General features: G+C 40.7%; 2 protein-coding genes across 4 annotated transcripts in view; both read left to right on the top strand.

The window, feature by feature from the left end:
- Nucleotides 1-389: 389 nt before the first annotated feature.
- On the top strand, nucleotides 390-3,760 carry LOC119556570 (anaphase-promoting complex subunit 7). Its single transcript, XM_037868868.1, has 5 exons — nucleotides 390-619; nucleotides 681-1,188; nucleotides 2,187-2,851; nucleotides 2,930-3,210; nucleotides 3,281-3,760. The coding sequence occupies exons 1-5, from the start codon at nucleotides 548-550 to the stop codon at nucleotides 3,582-3,584; spliced, it is 1,830 nt and encodes a 609-aa protein (XP_037724796.1). The 5' UTR covers nucleotides 390-547; the 3' UTR covers nucleotides 3,585-3,760.
- An 879-nt stretch (nucleotides 3,761-4,639) lies between these two features.
- LOC119558196 (GAS2-like protein pickled eggs) overlaps nucleotides 4,640-27,243 on the top strand; it is a 62,585-nt gene continuing 39,981 nt past the window's right edge. Inside the window, exons 1-2 of one of the 3 annotated variants that reach the window (XM_037871484.1) lie at nucleotides 4,640-5,093; nucleotides 10,711-10,800. The gene's annotated coding sequence lies outside the window, so the exon portion shown is untranslated. Of the gene's footprint in view, nucleotides 5,094-7,560; nucleotides 7,907-10,710; nucleotides 10,801-27,243 lie in introns of those variants that run through there. The other 2 variants (XM_037871482.1, XM_037871483.1) reach the window with 2 other exon arrangements.

The following is a 27,243-nucleotide window of genomic DNA, read 5'->3' on the forward strand; positions in this document are numbered from 1 at the left end:
TAAAAGAAAAGCAAGGTTTATTATAATACATATATAAATATAATAATATAAATAAACGCCTATACATAAAGACAATTTATACCTTTAACATTTGCTACCTAGGGCGATACTTATAACACAATTGTAGTTGCAAAACTCTGGCATTACTTAGCGATTTAGTTTAAGAGCGACGTCGTAAATCTCAAAATAAAATAACTGCAAAATTTAGTTTAAATCTTTAATTTGACCTGGATTTAATTGTAACTTAACTATACTTCTTAAGGCAGAAATCATATTTGAAATTGCCGCATCTATAGCCCAATATCGATATTAAAATCGAGAAGCATCTGTGTTAGCTTTTGATATTGGTGGTTGACAAGAGCTGCCTGCTTTGGTTATCTAGATATTTTTGAAAACTGCATTTCGGATTGATATAGCTAAAGTAAATTGAAAACTATAAAGTACTTAATAAGAAATAAATATTTATAGCTTCGGAAAAAAAAAATAGTTCGAAACCGAAACCAGTCCCCTAGAAACCAATTCGACATATTTGATAATCGTAGAAAAGATGGAGAATGCGCTTTTCGCGAATGTTAAGAAGCTCTACGATCACAAGCTTTACGAGTGCGTGATTCCAGTGGTAAAGCCGTAGATCTGCCATATCATTCCCCCCAACAGCGCTATAGATCGCCGTTTTGCAGGCCAAATTGCTGAGGACGGTGCTGAGGAACGATCGCAATGTGGCCACCTTGGAGCTGGAGTACCAGGTGCAGCTGTATCTGGTCAACTCGCTGTTCAAGGAGCGGCATCTGCGCTCCGCATCGCGGCACTTCGAGGACATCTTTCACCAGCGGCGCCTCATGCAGCGCCACAAGAACGCCTGCCTGGTGGCCATCGAGAGTGCCTATCCGGAGTTCGGGGACGTGGAGCTGCGCCGCCGTGCGGCCGAATGCTATCGTGAGATCGGGAATCCTGGCCTGGCCGTGGCCACCCTGCTCCAGGTGCCCGTCAAGTCGCGCACCCCGCGGATCAACCTCATGCTGGCCCGGATGCATCACCACTCGTTTGGACTGGGGCACACCAAGAAGTCGGAGTCGCTGCCCTCCTACAAGGAGGTCGTCCGCGAGTGCCCCATGGCTCTGCCGGTGATCCAGGATCTGCTGGAACTGGGCGTGGACGGCAACGAGGTCAACTCGCTGGTGATGCACGGTAGTTCTGGCCCCCGTTGAGCTATAATACTCCAATGCCAACCTTACGATAACAACTTTCCTCCAGGAATTGTGTTATAGTAATCTCCTAACCGAGTTCTACCCCTGTAGAATTCTTATTCCCCTTTAAATATCTTGACTTTGCTATTAATTAGTCAATAATCTTGGCGATAAACCATTAATCCATAATGCATCTTGATCCTAACGATCTATTATAGTCATCTCCTAATCGAGTTCTACTCTTTTACAATACTTATTCCCCATTAAATATCTTGACTTTGCTATTAATTAGTCAATAATCTTGTGGATAAACCATTAGTCCGTAATCCATTTTGATCTTAACGATCTACTATAGTCATCTCCTTATCGAGTTCTACCTCTTTATAATCCTTATTCCCCATTAATTATCTTGACTTTGCTATTAATTAGTCAATAATCTTGGGGATAAGCCTATCGATCTATTATAGTCATCTCCTAACCGAGTTCTACCCCTCTATAATCCTTATTCCCCATTAAATATCTTGACTTTTCAATTGATAAGTCAATAATCTAAGGGATAAACCATTAATCCGTAATTCTTTTCGATCCTAACGATCTATTATGGTAATCTCCTAATCGATTTCTACTCTTTTACAATACTTATTCCCCATTAAATATCTTGACTTTGCTATTAATTAGTCAATAATCTTGTGGATAAACCATTAATTCGTAATTATTTTCGATCCTAACGATCTATTATAGTAATCTCCTAACCAAGTTCTACCCCTTTACAATCTTTATATCCCATTAAATATCTTGACTCTGCTGTTGATTAGTCAATAATCTTGGGGATAAACCTTTAATCCGTAATCCATTTCGATCCTAACGATCTATTATGGTTATCTCCTAATCGATTTCCACCTCTCTAGGATTATATGCTCCCTTAAATATCTTATTTGATCAAAGATCTCAGGGATAAATCATTAATCCATTATCCATTTCGATTCCAACCATGATTAGCTGCCACGGTGCCCGGCAACTTCGACTGGCTGAGCACCTGGATCAAGGCCCTTGCCCAAATGTTCGACTGCAAGCACCAGGATGCGGCTCGCACCTTCCAGAGGCTGCAGGACAGCACCCTGCTGCGCTGCAACGAGGAGCTGATGATGGCGCTGGGCAGATGCCTCTACTACGACGGCAACTACTCCCGGGCGGAGCAACTGTTCTCGGCGACGGTCAGTGCCAGTCCGGATAACATCGAGGCCATTGGTCTGCTGGCCGTTGTCCGAGGTCAACATCCCAGCGACAGTGGCCAGGATATGGATCGCCTGTACGCCCAGGTGACATCCGAGCCGAAGTACAGTCCAAGCCATTGGTTTGTTCACGGCCAGGCCATGTACGATTCGGGTAAATTCGAGCGCGGTCTGAGCTTCGTGGAGCAGTGCCTGCAGGCGGAGCCTCGTCACCAGGAGGCTCTCATCCTGCGCGGTCGCCTGCTCATCGCCCTGGAGCGGCACAAGGAGGCGGTGGAGGCATTTCGCACGGGCCAAACTGTGGCCCCATATCGATTCGAGGTCTACCGAGGCCTGTTCCAGAGCTATTTGGCCGCCAAGCGGTTCAAGGAGGCACATGCCATGTGCAACTGGACGCTACGTGTCTTCCAGAACTCGCCCAGGGGCCTTGCGGTAAGGCCAGAGTTGGATTAGCCATCAGCAGGATGTGGTCTCTAATTGGTTCTTAGGCTTTTCTGTCTTCCCCCACAGATGTTTGGCCGCACTTTGTTCCTCTCACAGGATCCAATGATCAGGAAGACGGCCCGCAAGTTTGCCGAGAAGTCGCTGAAGGTCGATCCCAACTACACGCCAGCGGTCACCTTGATGGCCGACATCTGCCAGTTTGAGGGCTCACCCAAGGCCTCCATCAAGCTGCTGGAGGACCATGTCTCCCTCTTCCCGCAGGCCAGTCTCTTTACGAATCTGGCAGACATGCTGCGCAGTCAGAAGGAGCCCATCAGGGCACTGGAGTATTACTACAAGGCTTTGGGGTGGGTGGAACTGGGTTTACTTTCAGGGGGATATCTTTTTGTAATAATTATTGCATTCCCCATGTTTCAGTAAGAATCCCAAATGCGAGCGCACCCTGCGGGGCATTAGTTTGCTGAAGAGCTGCAACTCGTTCATCGAATCTCTGGTTTTGAACGACAGTGGCCCCATCAAGGTGGATGGTCAGCAGTCCTCCAACGGACCAATAGCCACGCCCTGCGGCACACCGAATCTGGAGTGGCTGGCTGCGGATTCCCGAGAGACATCCTCCTCGCCGGCCGCCAGATCTGGCCAGGATGTCGAGGGCGAGGCTGATGGCTCCGTTTGGCACGACGTCGACGCGGAAATGGTTAGCATGAACTATGACGGCCATTAATAAAGTATTTCCAGAAGCTTGAAGTGATCAAGAAATTAGGAATTAAACCTTTATTGTTATCATTTTAAATCAATTGTTAAAGAAGCCTGTTGTGCCCTAGATATTAAAGTGGCAGCTTAAATGTAATGCCACTATGAATATCAGAATAAATTTGTAAGAGTATTATGAAATCACAAGCAAATTAACCATGTATGTCAAACTCTGCACGCTACAAAGTTTTTACTAAGTATATGAACGGTTTTATCTGCTATAAAGTCTACACGTTTTTAAGATAACCTTTTATTTTCAAGAACATATTGAAAACAAAACCTTTTCAAATTTGGCGCCACGCAGTGGAACTAGTTTTGTTTTGGAATTCCTGGAAGTGTGTTTTGCAGCAGGCAGATTAAGACAGCACTCATCCGAAAGCAACTGTTAATGTTAATAACTTATGTTATTTAACATTGGGAGAGCCAACAAATTAAAGTCTCTCAACAGAAACTTCTGTTAACGAAATGTCCCGCCAAAAATTAATTTTAAAAATGTATTTAAAATTAAAATATGTGACCAAAACTTCAGCTGTGAGTGGCCTCATAGTTAATCTGAAATAGTTTTCTATTTTAAAATCACTAAGATTTTGTATTATATCACTAAAAAGATATATCATTTTCACTTCCAGTTGTTCTATGCAGTATTGTGTATAAAAGATTGTTTATAGTAATTATTAAAAAATCTAATAAAATAACCAAGTTCTTAAGAATATTATTAAGCTATATTTAAGTTTGTGTCCCAAATATATAATAATAAATGTATAAGAAGTGATACATATATTAAAAATATATTGTTAATTTAAATTATAATACATAGCAAAAGTTTCCTAACTGAATCAATTGCAAAAACTTAAAGACTTATTTCTTATACGAATAGTTTATTATTTTTCAGAAATAACATTTCCTAACAGCAGCTTAACATTGGGAGAGAGTCTTAACAGCGGCGCCGCCGTCAACGCCGGCAGAGAAGCGGCAGAGAGTATTTAAGCAGCGGCGCAAGCAGTTTTTTTGAAATTTTTCAACCGACTCCGCGCGCCGAAGGTTGTGTTTTTCGGTTTCCGTTAGATTTGTTCCAAAAACCATTTCGAAAAACATGCGTTAAATTGCCGGGAAACGATATCACGCAATGATATTTGATTTCTTCCAAAGGGAATATATATTGTTACTATGATTGTCCTATATATTCCAAACGAGCCAATCGTTTTTGGGCCGTGAAGCGGGATTTTTTGTTTATGTTCTTTGGAAAACTGTGTGCGAATAAAAAACCCTTTACGCGAAGTGAAGTGAAAATTCGAATCACTTTGTGCATATTGAAACAATATACCCGCAATATTGATACTACTTAATATGATTTGATCCAATTCGAGGCAATTTTCCCAAAATTGTTTTAAAAAAATAAAGATAAACACAAAAATAACGAACGAAATTTGCATACAAATCTAGGGATTGGCGGATATCTTTAAAAGGTTTGTGCTTTTAGGTGGGTATATTTGGGTATACTTTACACAGACTTTTAGATAGTTTAATTTAGATTTAATTTAGACATTTCCTTAGTCACTTTTTTTTCGACAAGACCCAACAAACGGTTGATTTAATCAGACGGTTGTGTTTATCAGTGGAATTAAAACAAATGGGAGCGTTACACATGTTTGGCGATTGTGGATTTGTGTTTTGTGTTTGCCTGGTCGTTCTTTCGCTTGAAAACGTGCAGAATAGTGTGTTGAACACATGCCCTATCGAGTGGGTCATAGCACTATCAAGTGTACAAAAACATATGTAGTATCATATCATATCACCCTCTTTAATCCGCCACACGCACTTGTTGATTTCGGCACTTTTTGCTGCAATTCGCAATTGCAGTTTGGTGATTTCTTGGATTTCCTAGAACGCTGCTTGTCATGTCAACAAGAATGGCAAAGTTCCCTTGGCTTGGCTTCGTTTGCTTACTGGTGACTTTCTTGTGGACCGGGCTTCCGCGAAATCGGCTGATGAATAAAATTAAAATCTGCTTCTGCTGCACACACCATAAATTTACCCCTCGAAATGCCCCCATTGAAATCCGCCCTCCAATTTTTTTGGTTTGCTAATTAAAAGCAATAAGGCAGAACGATGACAGGATCAGATTACAAATGCGGGCAAAGATATAGTTCAGATGAAGTAGTAGTTTTGGTACAGGAAAAATATAGTTTTCATCAGGCTTTAATTCAATTTAATTGGAATGCATTTGTGCACAATTAAAGTACAAAATGAATTTTAAATTATTTTCTTGTTGATAAAAATATATATAATTTTATTAGTCAACAGCCGATAAAGTCTCTATATTCATATATTGACTCAGAAACTGTTCAATTTGTGAAAAAAATTTACCGATTTGAAACCCTTTTGTTTCTTTGTTATTAAAAAGAATATTTTATCAAACGAGGCCTAAAAATAAAATTATTATTATACTTTAATTCGTAATTATTTGTGCTAAGATCGAAAATAATATTTAAAAAATAAGAAAATTAAAAAAAAAGAAATATAAGAAATAAAAAATATATATAAAAAAATAGTAATACTAAAAAAACGTTTAATATATTTTAATTAAACCAAGCTTTAAAACAAAACTATAATTCTACTTCAATTTGTAGTTATTCCAGCTAAGATATATATTAAAATTTAAAAAACATCGTTTGAGTAATGGTTAATGCCCTTTATAGATGTGAAAAATATCTTATGGAACAATATCTTTAAAATTGACTTTTATTTTGACCTTGTCTGTGTGTGTGTCAACAAACAATTTACAGCTGTTTACGCCTGTTGGACGCCCGCAACAACAACAAGCAGAGGAAGAAAGGAGTAAAAGGAGCGTCAAATGCAAACCCTCTCTCTCTCTGCTTTCTCTCAGAATCCCCAGAGAGCGAGATCTCATTGTGTGACTGCGGGTATTTAATTTCTCAGGCTGTCAATTGCCGCGCTGATAAGAAAAGTGCTCAGCTGATAAAGGGTGGCGCACTCACACATTCACACACCCAATGAGTCTAGAGTTGCGGGTCTTGAGATTTATGCTCGGGGTCTTGAGTTCTGGTAGTTCTTGAGTTCTTGGGCTGGGCCCCCATATGTTTTCCCATGGCACATAACGGTCGCAACGCATGCGCCTCTCCTCCCACAGCCCCATATTACCCGTTCCCTTTCTCACTTTCATTTTCCCACCCTTTCGCACTCACGCACACTGGCGCACAGATAGTGCTTATGGGATTACAATAATTTCCAGAAATCAATGCACAGTGGTTGCCACTTTAATAGATATCCCCCATCGACCACCAGCTGTTTACTAACTGGGATTTTATTGGCCTACCATTAATAATATTGGAGGGACTCATTTTCAAGGCATTTAACTGAATTTCCCAGACTCCAATTAGTAAAACCCCAGTTCCAACAGTTAAGATCCTTTATAAATGGATCCATAATAAAAACAAAATTATTATTATTATTATGATATAATATTATTTTAAAGTATATTATATTATTAAAGCTTTAAACAAAAGTATTATTGTTATTATATAATACTATTTTTCTTGAGGTCAATGAACCACTTAGATATGATAGTTCTGCAATATAATATGAGTTCTAAAAAATATGTCACTGCACTTCTATAAAATGAACATACCTTTAAAATGTGATCTATTATATTATTATATTTTTTCTTGGGGGAGCATGAACTGCTCAGACTTGATAGTTCTGTACCAGGTGGTCCAACTATTGAAATGCGTGGTGCCTTCGGCTGGCTCTCCCTTTCGATTCTCTCCCGGATTCGGAACCGGATAGTTGGGCAAGGACTTGCGCGGAAGCTGTTGGTAAATATAATACGCAGGGGGAGGTGGTTCTTTTGCAACCCTGGGCTCTTGTGGCGAAAAGTCGGGTTATTCCGCTTCAGTCTTCGGTCATATGGTCGCCCGTCGAGTTGCGGAGTTGCGGTCTCGCGGAGTCGCCTTCTCGCGGTATTTCGCGTCCACTCCAAACATCCTGTGCCACTAAACTTTCCGATTTCCCTTCCGTTTCCGTTCTCGCCTGCTTATCCCGCTCTATAATTCTTATGACTACATATGGAGATATTTTTTTTTTATATTATGTGCAGTGTGTGTGCGGGGTTTGAAGTGAGTTAAAAGAAAGAAAACCGAAAATCGCTGTTGTTTTTCTGTAGCACACTTAGCGCTATAATAATAACGTGCTTCCTTGTCTGGGCGATTTTTCGGTACCGCCTCTGCCGTCGTCGCGTGCAGAAAAAGTAGCAGAAAAAGCGCAGAATTTAACGTAAGTTTTTTTTTAGAGCCATTGTTGTTTTGGCCCGTTAGGGTGGCAACCATCGATTTGCGTGTCGCGCAGTTAAAACACCGAAATTCAAAAATCAAAATCAAATCGGCAAAACCATAAAGCAGCACACTGAAAACGGGGAAACAAAAGAAATCAAATGCCAAAATAGCAATTCGATTGTCTGCGAAGAGTGAGCCGAAAAACCAACAATCAAATGATTATTATTATTATTTATTATTAGTAGTATTGTATGTAGCTGCTATTGGAACTTATCGTTTTATCCATCTAGCAATGATATCTGTGCCGGAATGCAATGGTGTAAATCATAAGCATAGGGCGCATTCAATTATAATTCCACATGCAATGACACCCCTGATAACGAATGAGCTCTACATGGCACCCCCCTTAGCTCGCCAACTCCCCCGATCTTTGGAATGCCTATATGTAAATATATATATAATACGAGTGAACAACACAAACTGCGACAGCTCGGTTGGTCCCCCATAGCTTATGGGGTTTATCTGAAGCTGAAGTTCCACTCACAGAACGACGAGTGACAAATGACGCGGCATTACAGATACACGGACATATATGGTATATCCATAAAATATGTCATACGAGCAGGGATAAGGCAAATAATAATGGCCCATGCCGATCCAGTTTTAACCACTTAGGGGTAGACCAATTTATGAGTGTAGAACTCTACAACGACCATCGATGCAAGTCGATCGACGAACAAAGAGCGATATTCCACTATGGTCGTAATATTAGTGGGAGATAAGAAACTTATAGAGGTTGTCCGTTCTAGAAAAGCGCAATAGTAAAACCTCGCGATAAGCCCGTTTCTTAACAGATCTGCAGCTTGAAAAGCTTGGGGTCGAGCCTAGAGAGATAGGAAAAGTGTCTAAGGCCTGTTTCCAGTTGTAAAGCTAAATACTTTCCCCATTAAAATAAATTCATTGATTTATTACCCAAGTATTCTATAATCAAAACTCTTTTGAAGCACAGAACTAAAGTAGTGTTGGGGAAACATCATTAAAATATTATTTATGATATCCTGCATGGACTTGATGTCCATGTTTTGCCTCAAATAAATACAGAAACTGAGTCATAAATCTTTCTTTCTATAAACTTTCCTTGCCTGGCGAGATGTCTGGCCTTTAATTAAAGAACTTGTGAATGTGTTCTATGGTAATAATATTATTTTCCTGGCTGAATTTCGCCAACATTTCCATGACTCATAGTTTGGCAGGCCACCCAGCGCGGTGGCGCCTCTTGAAGTATTTGCTTTTTTTGTTGGTTTATTATTATTTGCCAGGAGATTGAGTCACGTCAGCTGTTCTAATGAGCGAATGGGAGCCGTGAATTGGAGGTCTGGTGGGGTGGTGAACCGATGGATGGCTGACCTTGGTGACCGCATGCGCAGGCATTCGTCACGCACTGGAAAAGGCCATCGCTGCCGCCCCTCGCTGGCAGGAGATTCCCTGAAAAGGTCAGCACAGCACTCTGCATATGTGGCATTGACCTTGCCCAATTCTTACCTGCCCAATAGACCCTCTCACCCGCCGAGCGGCCTTCGTGGGAAAGGCAGCCCAAGGCCCAAGGTCCAGACCCAAACCAAACCAAACCAAACAGAAGGTGTCAAGAGCCAACACCGAATAAGATAAAGATATAGCCAATATTGGTTTTTGATGACCAAAAACGAGGCACTTTTTGTAATGTTACCGATAAAGATGATTTTTAACAGAACAGAGATAATAACAAATACTTTTATATGGTATTCTTCATAATGGTTTGGATAAAAAACTAAGACAACATATTTAAATTCCTCTGTTTTTGATTTTTAAAGGTTTCTAAAAACCAAGAAGTTAATATCTGGTTTTGAGAAATGATAATACATATATTTTTGGAGTATTCCCAGATTTATTATAATCTTTGGTTTTGAGAAATGGTAACATATTTTTGGAATATTCCTAGATTTATTATAATCTTTGTTTTTTTTTTAAAACATATGATTTTGATTGTAATGACACCAGATATTCGAGTGCTATTTATGGACCCTAGAAAGTTATGTGATTCCCGTAGCGGAATTCCAAGCCGTAGGACACACCCAAATATTCTGTGGTGGCGGTTCCGTTTTTGTATCGGATTCTCCGCCGACCTGCGTGCGAATTTTCTTGTAGTTTGGACGTGGTGTTTTTTCCCAACTCTCTTGCCATTTCCGCTTGTCAGACATTTGTCAGCTTTTAGCTTATTGCCAACTTCTGTAGCCAAAGTCTATGAGCGATTGCGAAACAAGCCTACACCGCTTGTGAGTCTGGCTTTTAGATTTGGCTGTAGCTGTAGCTTTGCTTTTGGGGTTTCGGCTGGGGGATTGGAATCGGAATTGGGATTGGGATTGGGATTCGGGTCCAAGACTCTAGCCCACCTCGGTTCGGTTCCGTTTTTTTGTATTCGTGTTCATATCCATCAGCGTTTTAGTCGTCTCTTTTGGCTCATTTCAACGCATATTTACGTAGGCCATTCGAGCCAAGTTAACGCCTTTATTTATTGACTTATTTGTTTAGACCACCGCCTCTTGCCATCTCTTTCGCCAGTTCTCTAGTTCTCCGCGATGTGTGGAACGCTCACTCGGCGTTCAATGACAAAAAGCAAATAAAACTCCATTTACCGTTTTTAACTTACGTTTCTGATGATGTCACACTCACCAGTCAGTCAGTTAGTCAGTTAGTCAGTCCCATAACCAAAAAAAAAATAGAAGAAAAAGCCCAACTACATATGCATATAACATTTTCCCTCCTCAGGTTCCGGCCCCAGCTGAGGAAAACCAACAGAAAAGACCAAGAAACCGAACAGTGGAAGGCGCTCTGGGGAGAGATATCAACACCAGATCGGTAAGTTCATCAAAGGTCGCGGGGAAGTGTTAAATATAGGGGGGAAATACGAAGGGAAATTTTTTTTTTTTTGGGGGGGGGGGGGGGTGATCGTAAAAATCATAGAAGCCTCCATTGTTAGTCGGAAATTTATTTGGTATTTTAGCAGATAAAGACTGTGTTTATTTTTAAAAGAAACCGTATGACTAAAATATAGAGTTCCTCGTAGCCGTAAAAAGAATGTGTAGATAGCAAGAATTTCATTCTTAAAAAAAAATATTGAGAACTATTATATTATTTATAACAGAAACGAAACTACAAATTGTAAAACATACATTCACATATCAGCTTAAAGATAATTTCGGATAACGTTCAAGATCATTAGTAATTTTGGGAGAGTTCTGATCTTACATTGTAACATATTCTTATCCCCTATGACCATTCGCGATCTAGAAAGAAATGCGCCACCGGTACTAATCACTTTCTGTGAAAGTGTGAATCATGTGGCTATATGCGTTACTTATACGTATACCCCGGGGGCTCTATCAAACGCGTATCTCTTGGCCGTGATAAAAATATACGATCGGTTTCGTCATAGACTGAGATGACGACGCCTCTGGCTCTATATATATACAGATACAGATATATATCAAGCTATATTCGTGTGAGCGCATTTTTCGGGGGATTATGTCGTAGGTCAGGGAATCTGAATGTGCGAAGAAATGCTCGTTCCGAGTGGTTATGAATGGGCAGACCGCCAAAAGAATCTGAGTCACAGAAATACGCCGCCGCTTCTTGGGCTGCATTTTCGGATTCGGTTTCGTTTTCGTTTTCGATTTCGTTATCAAGCGTTTATCAGGCCAATTGGCATTCAACAACTAACGCCACATTATAACGTATCGGGAAAACGTGGCGCGAAATTCATTCATTCAACGATCGCCAAATGGCGACGATCGATAGCTCGGAAGTTGATTTGTCGTCGTTTGTCATATTCCCCCTTGTACCCCTCTGAAATTTCAATATTTATGAGTATGCAATCGCTCCTAGTTCCTCGTGTCCCAAAAATGGACAACCGAATCGACGTTAGGCACCCATCTCCGATCAGTTTTGGACAGTTCATTTATTTATTTCGACAGGCGACAGGCGGGGAGAGTGTGTCAAGTGATCGCCAAAGGGCCACGAATACCAAATACCAAATACCAGGCATACAAAATACAAATTGGGGGATGGTATGGGATGGTTTGTGGATTGGATCATCGATCAGCTGGCAGTTGATCAAACACAGATAGCGAAGATGACAGGCCCAGAGAATCCCAAGGTGAATTGGAAATTATCCAAGTGGAGGATCATCTTCACTTCGAGAAGAAATAGGATCTCGGGATCAGGCAGGTATACACCTCATTTGGTTATTCAAAGTACATACCCATGGAGGTAAAGGACTATCTATATGCTCGCTGGAATATGAGATATAGTGCAACCATTTGTACTCAACTAATTGAAATTCAAAAGATAATAAATCATTTTACCTAACCACCCATAATGGAAGGATTGTGAAATAACTCTCTACTAATGGTTTCATTTTGAGGATTCCAAAGACTTCAAAATGGCTAATATACTACATAGGTTCAGGCTCAAAACCCCCTCTTTTTGGTGTGATCTTTTAATTCGGCTTTCGAATCCCAATCTCGCCAGAGTTTTTACACTTTTTCTGATCCACTGATCTCTCCATTCATCTTTGATTCACAACTCTTTGCGTGTTGATCGCGAGGCATTTGCCCGAGGCGATCTTTTGTCTCTTTGTCGCCACTGCTCATTGAATTAATTGCACACAGAGTCGCAACTCAGTTGGTCCCCATACCAACTGGATCTCCACAACTGTATCTATACAACTATATCCAACTGCATCTGCATCTGCATGTGCATCTTGAGCTGAAGATGGATTCCCAGGCCCAGGCGCCTTGTAAATTTAGTTGTTCGCGCACGCAATTTGCTGCTGGCTCGCAGATGAGATGAGCTCGCTGTGGTCATGAACCCGCATTGTATTTGCCATTTTATTTGTTTATTAATTGCTCAGCCCCTCTCGCCAGCGGTTGATGGATGATGTGGCTCCGTCCCGGGCCTTAAATCCATCTCGATCTCCATCTCGATCTCCACTCGGAGCTCCGGCTCCATGTCGCTGGCATGTGGGTTGTGGGTGAAATGAAACCATTCAAGTTGACTGCCAATGATGACAATGAAATGCTGAAGTTTCACTTGGGTTATTATGCCTCAACAGCCATGGGTATTACGCAGTTTGATCTCGAGTGATCTGCCAGGCGGAGATTCGCCAGAGATTGAGATCTCTGACGAACGATTATAATCTATGTCTCTGGTTCAGAACAGTTTCATGCCTAAGTGATCTTAAAACTTAGCTATAAAAATCTTAGATCTTCTTAAGCTAATCCCAACAGCTCTCTAGAGAGTCTTACCAAGCTATATCTAGTCTGGTATTTTTACTCTGGCAAATTTATTGCCCTCTAAAAATCAACTCAACCTAATCTACAATCATTAGCGATAATCTCTGTAGCTCCGAAAATCTTCAAGCGATTAAAAGAGATCATTAAGCGAGCATTTAGACCGCCGCTTTTTAATGTATTCAACATCTGGCCAGAATGATCTACCCTAACCCCAAAGTGCCAGAGTTGCCATCGCTTTTTTTTTTTTTGCGATCTTTAGCGATCGCCAAGCAGGCGTGAAATCATCGTTATTATGATGATTAGTTTTTTGCTCAACGGCTGGGCATTATTATCAAATTAACACGGCGCTTCGCAGACCCATTAAATCTATAGAAGTTAGGGGTGATTTCGGGGAGTGGAAGCCAAGCGGATCGCCTATTAACGAAATCAACTCGGATGCGGGCGGTCTCCGCTGATGGGCCTAATCAAAAATGTATTTATGAGATACGACATCGTGAATGTATATATATACATATGCACAGAAGATATACATTTAGTGGGTCAGGGGTAGCGGCGGTGAGCGTACTTAAATTTCATTACATTTAATGGCGTTTAGTCATCAAGGGAATCATTTTTCATACACACTCGTGGGCCTGTCGAGAGTTTGACAAAAATCAGTGGAAATCCGTCTTGATGGATATGAAATTGGAATGATGAATGCCTAATGTTGAATGTTAAATGTTGAATGTTTAATGGGGGCGACAAGCGATCGAATGTCCGAGTGTGATCACGGATCTCGAATGCCAAATGGTTGCGCATGCGCATTTTCGAGCCAGCGAATTATGAATCGAGATGCGACTATACTCTATCTATCTATCTATAGACAGACCGAACCGAACCGAAAGCAAACCGGACCGGACCAACCTGATGTACGGAAAGGTGAAGACAAATTGGGCAGCTTACATCATGAGGGGTATTTCTCTGATATTTGTTTTTTTTTTTGCACTGTCTGACAGAAAATAAATATATATCGCCCAAAGGCCCGGCAATTAAGAATTTTTGTCTTTGGCCTGGCCTTTAAGCCAAAGTTGCCTGGGTGGGCGAGAGATTATTGTGTGTTTTTCGTGTGTCTGTGCTTAGTTGTAGTTGGTAGTTTGCTGCTCATTAAGTGGCTCAAATGGCAGTCAAAATCTGTTGGCCGGAACCGGGCGGCGAAACCCAAGCCAGGCCAAGAATCATTATGTCAATGTCGGGCTTTGTCCCCGCCCCTTGGAATCTCCAAATCTCCGACATTTAATTTGCTGTTTTGGGTTACCTCATAAGTTCGCACTTGAGACTCGAGACCCAAGACTCGAGGTCTATTCTCGGAGATTTTGCAATCGAGTCCGAGTGTGTCAAGTGTCGATCGCTTTGTCCTCGTCCACTTGAGTCAGGAAATTAGAAATCAGAAAAAATTGAAAACATAAAACAGACAACAGGGTCTTTCAGAGGTATCCCTCGGGATGCGAAGGATCATTTGTATTATTCGAGGTAAAAGATGGTTTCCTGAGCTCGGAACCCAAATATCGATGACTCGGCACTCCTTTTCCTCTAAAAGTGATCATCCATCAAGGGGCGACTGGGAATAGATCAAACGATCGCTCCGATTGAATCATTATGCCCAGATCATACGAACTGATCTTAGGTGATCAGATCTGATCTATTGTCATGTGCATAATTTGTAACCAAATTTAGTAACTTCTTTGCTGGCTTGATTGGTTTTGGGGTCTTGGTTCTGGGATCTGGGGTTATGGGGCTTGGGTTTCTCCTGCAGATCTGTGATCTCTGGGCTGCGTGTGTGGGGCCTCTGGTCGCGTCTCTCGTTACGATCGTCTAGCTGCAGGGGATAATTTCTGTTAGCTGCGTGCTCGTCATTCCCCTGATTGGCCCCGATCGTAAAACCGAAGCGTGCCTCGTGCCCCAGCCCCCCGTCAAAAGATCATCCAAGTTTTTTACGATCGCTTTAATGCTCCGAAACCCCACTAACCAAAACCCAAACCACCGTACCTTGATTGACCGAACGTTAGATAGATCATTTAATTTAAACTATTTATGGATATTTTATGGCGGACGATTTGCATTTGGCCAACTTTCCATTTGACAAAATGAAACCTAAACTGCGCTCCCCCATCAATGGGCCGCCAGTGATTGTGGGTACCATGAATGGAATTCCATTTAACGACGTGAGAACGGTGGGAAGATCCCGGAAAGCAGCAAAGATTATGGAGGTGCTGAGGATTATGAGATGGCCGAGATCAGTGGAGAGAAGCCTCTATTAAATTCTATAATGGTTTCTTAAGAGCTCTCAAAGCCCAGTCATTATAAGAGGCAGAAAAGGTAACCTTAACATAATTTGAAAAGGATTTTTAACTTATAGAAATTACAAAATAGGTAATGGAAAAGAGGATCACATCAGATCAGATCGCTGAGAAGGATAGCTGGCAAAAAGGGACTTTAAAGAACCCAAAGAGATTAGGTAAAGGGATACAAGAAGAAACTGAAGGGAATTTCAAATGGCTGAATCACAATTGAAACTTATCACCACAAATACGACTGGAGTTATGCAGAAATACCCAGATATAACCGAAAAACTGGGGTTTCCAAGCCCCATCCTCACGCACTCCTTCCTTTGAAGACCTATCTAACATCCGGTGTTGGGATTGTGTCATCCATCTATCAAGCCATAGTCACTAGGCAAACAAACACCATATGGCGAACTGAATCGGGCGCAAACAGTTGAGGCATTAGCTCTGTTTCTGTTTCTGGCAAAGAGTTATTTTATCTTATCTGGTGTTTACGTACGATTTCAGTTCGATTTTGATTTGGGACTGCAGTTCGCTTTTTGATGGGTTTCGGTTCGAAACTTTTGGCTCGGTGTTTACCTGCTGGAGATGTCTGGAAATCTGGAATGGAGTTTACGAGTTCATATGGCCAGATGTAGACAACCAGGGCACCCCGATACATATATCTATATATATATATGTTGCGCCCAATTGTTGATTCTGCTTGAGAAGATCTTCTTCATTTGCAAAGACCAAACAAAAACACAACTTTCTGTATTGACTGTGGAACTTTATTTACTGCTGCGGCCATATCTTTTGACTTGTATCGGCCAAAGTATCTCTGGCCGAATCTGTAGCTGAATCTGCTTCATCTCGTTGTGTTTTTATTGTGTTTACACTTGACTCCATCATGTTGCTGGTGCCTGGGATTGGATCGTGTTGAAAAGTCTTTGCAATTAGCACGCTTTCAGAGCATACCAAGCACTTTGGTATTGGGTCAAGGTTAGTGGCCCAGCCCCACAGCCATCTCCATAGAGTCTAGACCCCCGGACTAGCCGATCATCATCGTGTATACTAAATACTAGATACTACATACCTAGCCCTAGTCCGTCGTCGTCAATCCATCTTGCCAGCCAAACCATCGAGTCGTTTGTATTTACATTTATGTTTGTATTTGTCTATCTGTATATCTTCGTGGTGGGCGTAAACACACGGCAAACAACTTCATTTGAGTGGAAATCAGACAAGAAGTTGTCGTTGTCGTCCCAGTTTTGGGTTTTCAGCCCGGGCCCCTTGGATTCAGGTCATGTCGGGTCAAAAAGCAGGCTAAACAATTATATGGGGTCTTAAAATAATGGCAAGGCGAATCTAATAGCGCGAATTCACGGTATTTCACGGTAAATTTATATAGTTTGAAAACGATTTTGACAACCTTCTTGACTTAAATACATATAGTTACTTCTTAGATACTATATATTAATCTGCACATTCGCGAAACCCATTAAGTTATTAACTAATTGTAAACAACTTGGTTTAGTTGGGCACTTTTACAGCCCCACCATATCTAAATATACCGGATTTAACTGCTCGGTTCCTGCAATTTATGGGGGGCATTACGTTTTGACCGCAGCTGCAGAAGTACGCCCATGTTTTGCGGCTAGCTTCACGCCTTCTGCTTTGGTTTCTCGGATCAATCCGATTCATTCAAGAGTTTCGACCAAATACTATATATTCCTGTATCCCTAATTGGAAAAGAACGAAGGAGAGATGGTGATGGAAATGGAAATGGCGATGGAAGTGGGGATGGAAATGGAAATGCTGGAAGTCGATGTCAAAGTCGGAGACCTAGCCCCTTTTATAAGAATGTGAATGGCAATTCATGAGGCTGGCCCTATACGTATATAAAAATCTATATATACGGAATTATATGCATGCAGCTGCATACCCTTCCTCCCGTTTCATCTTTTGTATTTGCTCCCCAAGTTCCAGGGTTCCCGGGTTCTCAGTTCTCAGTTCCCAGTTCCCAGTTCCCAGTTCCCAAGTTCCCAGTTCCCAGTTCCCCGATTCTTTCCGTCTTTGTGACGTTAATTAGAACGATGCACCATGCGTGGCTGCTGCCGGGGATTGCCATCGGGGGATTGGGATTGCAAGAAGCGCGATGAGGAGTTCTCCGCCCTCCGTCCCTCGGAGAACTCTGCAGATATAGCTTCTGTTGGATTAACGGCACACGTGTCCGCATCTTGCGCTTATTTATTACCTTTCAGCACCGACGGCAAGAATTTTCCCTTTTCTTTTCTTTTTTAATGATTTTTATTTTTCGTCTCTCATGGTATTCACATTTCTGATTCTATACTCTCACTTTTGAAGGGAACTTCCCTAGAAACTTGTGTATCTACAGGGATATGATTTTTAATTTAAAGTATTCCCTTACTGAACAATATTCCTCTTGTTAGCTTCATTCCCCATTGAGATACTATATCTTTATACTATATCTATACTATACTTTACTATACTATACTATATCTTTATAGAGCACTTTTTCAAGGGCTTTGTATTGATATGGTATGTAGTATTGCTCTTCCTAGCTTTATTTTACAGTTTCAGAGACTTATTATATTTTGAAAGAATAAATTCCTCATTGTATAATATCTTTATAGAGCACTTCCCTCCAAACTTTTATATCTATAGGGTTTTTTACAAAGTATTTGTATTGATATGATATGTAGTATTGCTCTTCCTAGCTGTATTTTACAATTTCGAAGACATGGTACATTATATATATTATTATTATTCCATAATATATATTATAATATATTATCTTGGTAGAGCACTCCATCTTCGGTGCGAGGAGATTACCTCTTCCTTCTTTCTTTCTAATGTATCGCATGTCGGACAAAACGATGCGGACATCGTTCAGTGCTCTCCCTTGAATTCCTTGCCGGGTGCATTCCTTGTGCGCCAAAATAATATAAAATAAAATACAGCGTTCCGTTGAAAGGTGAAGATCCGGGAAAGGGGGAGAAAAAGGGGGATGCAGACCCAGAACCAGAACCAGAACCAGAACAGACCCAAGCAATATCCCAGCCGCTCAAGCGCGAACGGGAAATTTCCGCACATAAATATTTTCCAATTGAGCAGGCCATGCAGTTTATTGGTTTTCACTTTTCAGCCCTTAACCTCCGAGCAGCCACCCCATTTCCCCATCCCCATTTCACGAGACTTTCCACCCAAACCACCTCATATCGTCTTGTTAAATCTTTAATACAACACACATACCTCTCGCCTCGGTTCTTTGTAGTTGCAATTTCAATTGCATAGATGTATGTAATTGGGGGGTTAAGTGGGGTATATCTACATATATGACTGGTATCCCCAGCTATTTCAAAGCTTCGTTCTTCTCCATTCCAATTGCCGGAAATTATCGTTTAACGCCTGTGTCTATTATACTCTATTGCCTTGGGGTATATTCGGATTATAGATTAAATAGAACTTTTCGAATTGTTTAATCTATTAACTTGTACAAATATTATGATGGATATAATAACAACAAATCTAGTCTGATTTCATGGGTATATATCTAACCTTTAGCTTAAGCTAAAATTTATGGAATGTTTAACACACATAATTTCTCCATGTCTTTGAGTCTTTGCTTTGCGTGTCTAAAATCCGCATTCTTTCGGAGAATATAAACTGATGGCTACAAATCTTTGATCTAATCTGTAAGTTGTGATTAGCTTAATTAAGATTGATGGATGGCAAACGTGTTGTTTAGAAGGCCGGCCACCTTTTCAAAAATTCGTTCTTAACTTTTGGTGAATTTATAGTTATGTTAGACCATATATTTAAATTTAATATTTAGTATTTAAAGAGATCTAATTACTAATGCAGTTCGAAATTAGTTCTGAAAATTTTCCATTGAACTGACTTCTTTTCGGTGTATTTTTACCAACGGAGTCTTGTTGGCCCTGAAAGTTTGGATTTTTAGTGGCTCCAACTTTGACAGTGTCTGGCAAACCCCCCCCCCCCCCCCCCCCCTCCTCCCCACTCCCCCTTTTTCCCAGTGCGTTTTCCAATTTGTTTTTCTTGTTGTTTTTCGCATTAATTAACAAGGTGAACGCGAGTGTGTTGATAGGTGACCGGTTTTGGGGTCAGTAATGGGTTAATGGCTTGCTCATGTCTGTTTGTTGTCGCAGATTTGTTTAATTATGCCAAGACATGTCCGTGGGTGTTCGTGGTGGGGGTGGAAGGGGTTATCTATGCTGTTTTTTTTAAATTCTCTGCGCATGCGCAACTCAAGAACAGCAACATTAACAACAACAACTGCAACCTGTCAATGTCGCTGCAACAAAAAAACAACTATGAATTACCTTTGACAAAATGCCGACAGTGAACGCCCCCTCCCTTCGCCAGCCACCACCCGCTGAAAGTCCAACGATTTCGATTCGTTTCAAATTGCAAAAACAGCAAAAAAAAAAAAAAAAAAAAAATGTAAAAAATAAGTAAATAACCAACTTACTCAAAGTGCATTAAGTACACACACGCAGATACAAGATACAAGTACTCACTGAGAAAAAAAATGTTTTTTTCAAAAATATAGCCCTACTAAAGCAATAAAGAACCTACTAACCTACAGGAAGGGGTTCAACATCAAACATAGTTCTATGATTTTTATTTCCTATTTTTCTTTTCTGATTTTAAATGATATAATTTGCGATTTATTGATATCGGATGGCTAATCGCATCTCATGATTTTTCTTTTTAAAATATAGCCCTACTAAAGCAATAAAGAACCTACAGGAAGGGGTTCAAAATCAAGCAGAGTTCTATGATTTTTATTTCTTATATTTTTTTTCTCATTTGAAACTATATAATTTGCGATTTATTGATATCGGATGGCTAATCGCATATCATGATTTTTCTCTCCGTGCACAGATACACACAGATTTATGCTTGTTATCAATATAAAATGCATTTTTTCTGCTTCTTCCCCTGGCTACTCGCATTTGCATTGCATAAAATTTGCATAAATAATTCCATTTAGCCGCGGCAGCAGCAGCAACAACTTGAAACTAAAGTGAGTGAGTGCAATAAAACTGATGTGTCCCCGAACGGTAATCACCACCCCCACCCCCCCAAACACCCCGTGGTATCCACCACCCCAACGTACAGTTGCTCCATCCGGTTGCAGTTGCATGTTGCACATTGCACATTGCACATTGCACGTTGCACGTTGCACATTGCATATTGCATATTGCAGGCAACATATGTATGTTGCAAGGCTCAAGTGTTTATTTGCGACTCTTTTTTTTTTTTTGTTCGGGTCTTGGGGGTGCAGAAAAATGTCTTTATTTTTACCCAACGAATGTTGACAGATATGGCCAAATGATGAACAAAATGTGGATTCGGAGGGGGGGAAAACCTCAGGATTTGCCCGGGGGGAAAATTCGAGAGTGAGATGAAGGGATTTTGTCGGCAATTTTTCTTTTTTCTTTCACCCCATAATCTTCTTAGCTTGGCTTTCCCTTATGCATTTTCTTGTTATTTCCTTTGATTTAGCTTTGTATTACCCTTTTCTGATGAGTTTTCTATCTTTTAAGGCATGTTTTTCTAACTATTGCAGTTCAAATACCTCTAAATAATAAAAATTTTTAAAATGTCTATATATTATACTCTTTATAAAGTAATAATCCCTATTTTTTACCTTTCTAGCCTTTTTACAACAATTTTGATCTCTCTCTCTCAATTTTCTCTTGAGTTTTCTACCTTTTAAGGCTTGTTTTTCCAACTATTCCGGTTCAAAAACCTTTAAGTAATAGAAATTTTGAAAATATCTTTATATTATAATCTTCATAAAGTTATAATCCCTTTTTTTTGTTTTTTTATCTTTAAAAAGTAATAATCCTTAGTAATTTGGTTTTTTTAAGGTGAATTTATATTTTTAAAAATTTTCCAGTGAGGGATTCTTAAAATATCTATAATTTATTATCTTTAAAAAGTTATAATCCTTAGTAATTTAGTTTTTTTTAAGGTGAATTCATATTTTTCTAAATTGTCCAGTGAGGGATTATTAAAATATCTTTAATCTATTATCTTTATAAAGTAACAATCCGTACTAATTTTGTTTTTTTTTAAGGTGAATTAATATATTCTTTAATTTTCCAGTGAGGGATTCTTTAGATATCTTTAATATATTATCTTTATAAAGTAACAATCATTAGTAATTTTGTTTTTTTAAGGTGAATTCATATTTTCATAAATTTTCCAGTGAGGGATTCTTAAAATATCTTTATGCTATTATCTTTATAAAGTAACAATCCTCACTAATTTTGTTTTTTAAGGTGAAGTACCATTATTTTTCTTCCCCAAATGTATACCTATACTTCTCTTTACTCCCTGGTGCTTAAAACCATTCCCAATCATGCAATCCTTATCGGTTTTTGCAGCTAAGATCCCTGTTTTCTTATCCACCTTCACGCTGTGACTGTGTGTCCTTCGAGGGCACAGCTTCCTACCACTTTGGCCAGGCCATGTAAATTGTTGCCCTTTTCGCGCCCCGCATTCTAAAAATGTTCCGCCTCATTTTGTGGGCGTTGCGAATTCTTTGTTCATTTATCGGCTGCGCAATTCGTTTGGGCCATTCCGACGACCATTCGTTACGACATTTCCCTGCGAGCGATGGTGTATGGTTTATGGTATATGGCATAGGGTATACCTACCCCTCCAGGGGGTTCCAGATTCCCAGGGCAGGCAGAAATAACAAATACACAAATACATGGCATTCGCTGAGTGCTTCTGTAGCTGCCGTGGCAATTAATCGATTAGCTGGGCGCATTTATTTACATTTTTTTTAATATTTTCTAGAGAGTATGGTGGCGCCTCTCCTGTCACCATTAACGATCGCCCAGCAATTTGCCAGTGAAATATGACGGAACAATAATGATAATAATGCACTGGGCGTTGGTCGAGCTCAGAATGCGCGTCGTTTTGCATGCGAATTGGAAGTGGAATGGATTCAAATGGAATGGAATGATCGAGGGCTTTGAGAAAACACTCGACTGTGGTGCTATCGAATAACCGAATGCGGAAATGCCTGGGCTGATCTATGGTCTCTGGTCTCTCTGGCCAATGTCCAAAGATCGATCTGCAGAGGGAGGCGTGGGTCGTTCTTTGCCGGGTGGGTGTTTCTATCTATCCGTCCATCTATCTAACTATCTGTATCTGCAAACTGGAGCGCAAAAGGAATGCCTTCAAAAGCGTGATAAATGAGCGCTGAAAACATTGATCAATGAAATTCGTATTCGCCCAAGAGGTGCCAATGAACTCTATTCAATTGTGGAGCTACCAGCAGAATTGGAATTGGATGGAAAAAACAAGCCTTGAAGAGATCAGCGAAATCAACAGACTTCAATAGGAACTGAAATTGCAAAGAGCAATGTGTCAGTGAGATCATTGATCAGTGAGCAGGAACTGCCTGGCTGCAGAAGTGATCGATAGAGAATATTAATGATCTATTCTATTCTGTTGGTTAATATAGGGGCATACTTAAAAAAGGGTTGAGGTCTTAGGAGCCTGGTTTAAAGCTGCGTAGACATCTAATTGCCACTCTAAAACCAGACCCTGACTTCAATTATTGTCTCATAATCGATTTGCTCCAAACATTTGCTGCCCAAAATGGATCTCGTTGGGGATTTTCAATGATCAGCGATTGTCGAGCGCTAATGCGCACCCAAAACGGATCCAATTATGTCACTTAATTGATCCGCACAAGTTCATATCCGTGTAATTTGTGCCCCGTCTCTCTTTTGCAGTGTGTCAAAGTTGAGTATCGAGTATGGCAGTCGATAATGCGATCATCTTGTATAATGATCGTGCAATGGACTCACGGCAGACATCATCAAAGACTAATTGATTGCAGGCACCCCTGAAATTGCCCCGCCTGCCGATCACCTGCTGTGTTTTTCGAGTTTTCTTTGGTTTTTTTTTTGTGGGTCTTTTGACAGTTTCCAATCCACTTGAAATTTAAATTACGAAATCGAAATTGAAACTGGCCCAAGATTTTTGTGCGTTGTGTATTTCAGCATCTCTTTTCGATCTGGAGATCTGTCTTTTTGGTCTAGGCCATTTGTTTTTGGGGCCATTTGACATGGCTTGGCATTCACACTAGTTTGGTTTTTGTTTTAAGCCCTCTGTTTGATTGCCGGATCATTATCACAAAATGATGTTGCTTGCCCGGCGGTTTTAATGATTCCATGTGATCATCAACATCATGATGTCTTGGGTCGCAGCTTGATCAATTTTAATTGCTCTAACCCTCTTTAAGGGCCCGTCATAAATTAATTTAAAGCGTTTTGCCAACGAGCAAACAAACGAATGAACGTGAAATCGAAAGTGAATTTGTTTTCAATTTCGTTAACCATCCAGTGAAGTGCGCACATGCGCAGCAATTGTATCTGTATCTTGGTATCTGTATCTGCCCCCTAACTAAGGTCACTCGATCGATCGATCGACTGTTTGTTTCCAAAGTTTGTCGTTCGTTCGTTCGTCGTGTGACTAAAAAAGACAAACACTAATTAATTGTTCTAAAAGTGACACACAAAAATATCGCCTACAGTCGCGAGATGAAAGACCTTTGGCGTTGAGCTGGTATCTGGTATTGTGTGTGCCTCTGTTTGCTTTTTGGAGACGCAAGGTTAGCCATAAATAGCCCTGGGAAACGAGACTCCCAAATGGCTCGATTGGATCATTGACACTAGCCAAGGGAGGTGGATATTTTTAGGGAACCACACGCTGAACTCCTCTTTTTTGGGGGGAGGTTGCTCGAAGTAGTAACTCCCAGTGGGCCTCGAAGATGCGATCTACAATCGTGTGTGTTTTTTTGTGTGCGGATAATGATGATCAATGGAACCAATAAACAACGAACACAAAAATACAGAAAAACAACGGCGACAACAAACAACAAAACGCCCAACACTCATGCCGGAAATTGTAGAACGTGTTTATGCCACAATTTCAAGTTGTTAAGCCACGCACAGAGACAGACAGACAAAATGCGTCAGACGACGACGACGACGACGGCGACAACAACAGCAACAGCAACACGCGACATTCGTGCCAAAATACAGATACAGATACGAAGATACTTCAGATGTATCGGAACACAACAACAACCGTTCTTCTACCGAGAAGAAGAGCTCAATCTCTGATTCTTGCTTTTTCTTCGCCGGACTAGACTACTCCTAGAAGCGATCTGTAGAAAGCGAAACTATCTAACAGATACACTGATAGAAAAGTAAGTTATGTTCGAATTCAGGGCCATTAGAGAAGAATGTGGTGAACAAATATGATATAGGTGCTGTATGCATCTAATTTTTTGTATGCTGCTACAATAAGTCCTTATAATTCCCAACTAGTTCTGGCAGTTAATTATATCTAAATTAAAGTATCCTCAAAATGAAGTATCCTCAAACGTTTCTAGACAGGTTAAGTAATTTCTACCAGTGCACTCACGCTCACGCACATCGTAGAACCCAGCTGAACTGGAGTGAACCAAACTATAAAGTCGAGCTCCAACTTGAGCCGAGTGCTCCATTCATAAATTCTCCATTCAGATTTGGTTCGCCAGCGTTTCGTCTGCAGATCACGTGCCTGCTATCAAAACAGATCGGGGCGGTAAAGTGAGGTATGGTATGGTATGGTATGATATGGTATAAGGTAGGGTAAGGAGTGGGGCATTCGTATGTACATTGTACATAGAGTGGGGAGCAGTTGATTGAACCGATTCGTAATAACGTGGCCAGACTCGCGATCGAATTGAGTTGTTTATGGAGGTGGCACGTTGACATCAACGCCTCAAAGTCGCCCCATCATCTCCCACTCCTTTTGGCAGGTCCACCAAGACAAAGTCCAACTCGAAGTTTGGATTTGTTTTCCTGGTCGTTCGATGCATAAATTGGAGTGATCCATCGCCACATGTGCGTGTCGCATATCAATTATGCCCTCCAGCTTTAAAGGAGTTCTTCAGTGCCAAAGACAGTGCGTTTCGCAACTATTTAGCCCACTCACTAACAATTCAGGGTTTCAGCTTGTTGATTAATAGTTATTAGTGTTTTAATCTAATTAAAAGCTAACATGTAACTTTAGCCAATACAATGGACTGTTTTTGCACAATCCTCCATTACTTGAACGCCATGGGATTTTTGCATCAAGGGATCCGCACAGTTATCCCCCGCTATGTGCTCCAGTTGTTCGCCGTGGCCTGGTTCCTGCAGAGTGTGCCGTGTCTTGACCTCGTTACCAGGTGATCTCAGGTGATCTCGGATTCGCAGGCTGGGCCGATGGCGATGACGATGAGTTGGCTGCCAGCAATCAGGCCGTAAATGGCTAATTAACAACAACGCATAACTCTCACCTGGCCAAAGAGCTCAGCACGTTGGTAAATGGTATTACCACTTACCATCGCAGATGATAGATGGTAATGGTAATGGAAATGGAGATGGTGCATTGGAGGTCTTTACTAGACTAGACAATTGCCAATTATGTTCAGGTCCAGATCCAGTTCAAGTTCCACGGCGAGTTCTAGTTACGGACTGCAGGTCTAGTCCGAGATTTGCTCTTGCTCTTGGTCTTGGACTCGACTTGGTTTCGACTTGGTTTCATCTTGGTTTCCATTTCAAAATCTTAACAACTTTTATTCTTGGCCCCTTGTTGTTCTGTTTCTGCTGCATATATTGTCATTGGATATGTGGCAATTGTGTCACACCTCTTGGCCACCAACTTTGTCGCTTGGCCAATGTCAGTTGTCATTAGATAGCCGTCTCCATCATCATCATCATCATTGCCTCCAGAACAGACGGCTCCCACAAGGCAGCCGATCGTAACGCTAGGTTCCGGCAGCTCCCCCTTAATAATCCACTTGGGATCCAAATGTATCCCGAACCAGGTTCCTAAAACTGTCTTTCCCTAGTGAATTTCAGATAGGAATGTAGGAAACAGAACAGTGTGTCAAGAGAGACGTGCTTAATACGGTAATACAAAATGTATTGGTATAAAATAGTTTTAAATTCCAGTTATAATCAGGTAATTACCTCATAGTACATTTAACTTATTGTTTATACACTCATAGTTTCTGTAGAGCGAAAAGAAGCAGTACACAGGGCTTTATGCAAATAGGCTTACTAATCAGTAATACTTTTTGACACTTAGTTATGGGCAAAAACCTAAGGTGTGTATATCTAAACAAGGTTAAAGTGTTAACGACTTAGTTGTAATTAACAATCTTAAACTGCACCTGCTAGGGATCACTTATGAGTAATATAATAAACAGCAATACTTAAAAATAAACTTTTTTTCGAATATTTAACGTTAAAAATAAATAGTTTCGGAAACGATACCCTTAAGATTTAATGTCTTCTCGGAAGAATCCTTGTGTTCAAGACATATGATTACCTATTTGTCACTATCCTAAATGCAGGAATATAGATTGATTCGTTTTAATGCCCAGGCATGCTATCATCGATGGGGCTCAAAAAACTTTCCGAGAACTTGGGAAAGGGTTCGAGAATCTGCGAAATTGGAATTTATGAGGGGCATATAAATCTTGTTTGCATATACTCGTAGAAATTACAGACCGAAAGGATTCGATTTCTGCATAAATACTGCAAAGAATTACCCTTTTCGGTGGGTTCTCAGAAGACGCTTCTTCACGACCC

The sequence above is a fragment of the Drosophila subpulchrella genome, chromosome X (assembly GCF_014743375.2).
Source record: "Drosophila subpulchrella strain 33 F10 #4 breed RU33 chromosome X, RU_Dsub_v1.1 Primary Assembly, whole genome shotgun sequence".
Classification (NCBI taxonomy): Eukaryota; Metazoa; Arthropoda; class Insecta; order Diptera; family Drosophilidae; genus Drosophila; species Drosophila subpulchrella.

Coding starts and splice junctions, on each gene's coding strand:
- LOC119556570 (XM_037868868.1), top strand. CDS start 548: ATGGAGAATGCGCTTTTCGCGAATGTTAAGAAGCTCTACGATCACAAG. Junction 1,189..2,186: donor CAACTCGCTGGTGATGCACG/GTAGTTCTGGCC, acceptor AACCATGATTAG/CTGCCACGGTGCCCGGCAAC. Junction 3,211..3,280: donor TATTACTACAAGGCTTTGGG/GTGGGTGGAACT, acceptor CCCATGTTTCAG/TAAGAATCCCAAATGCGAGC.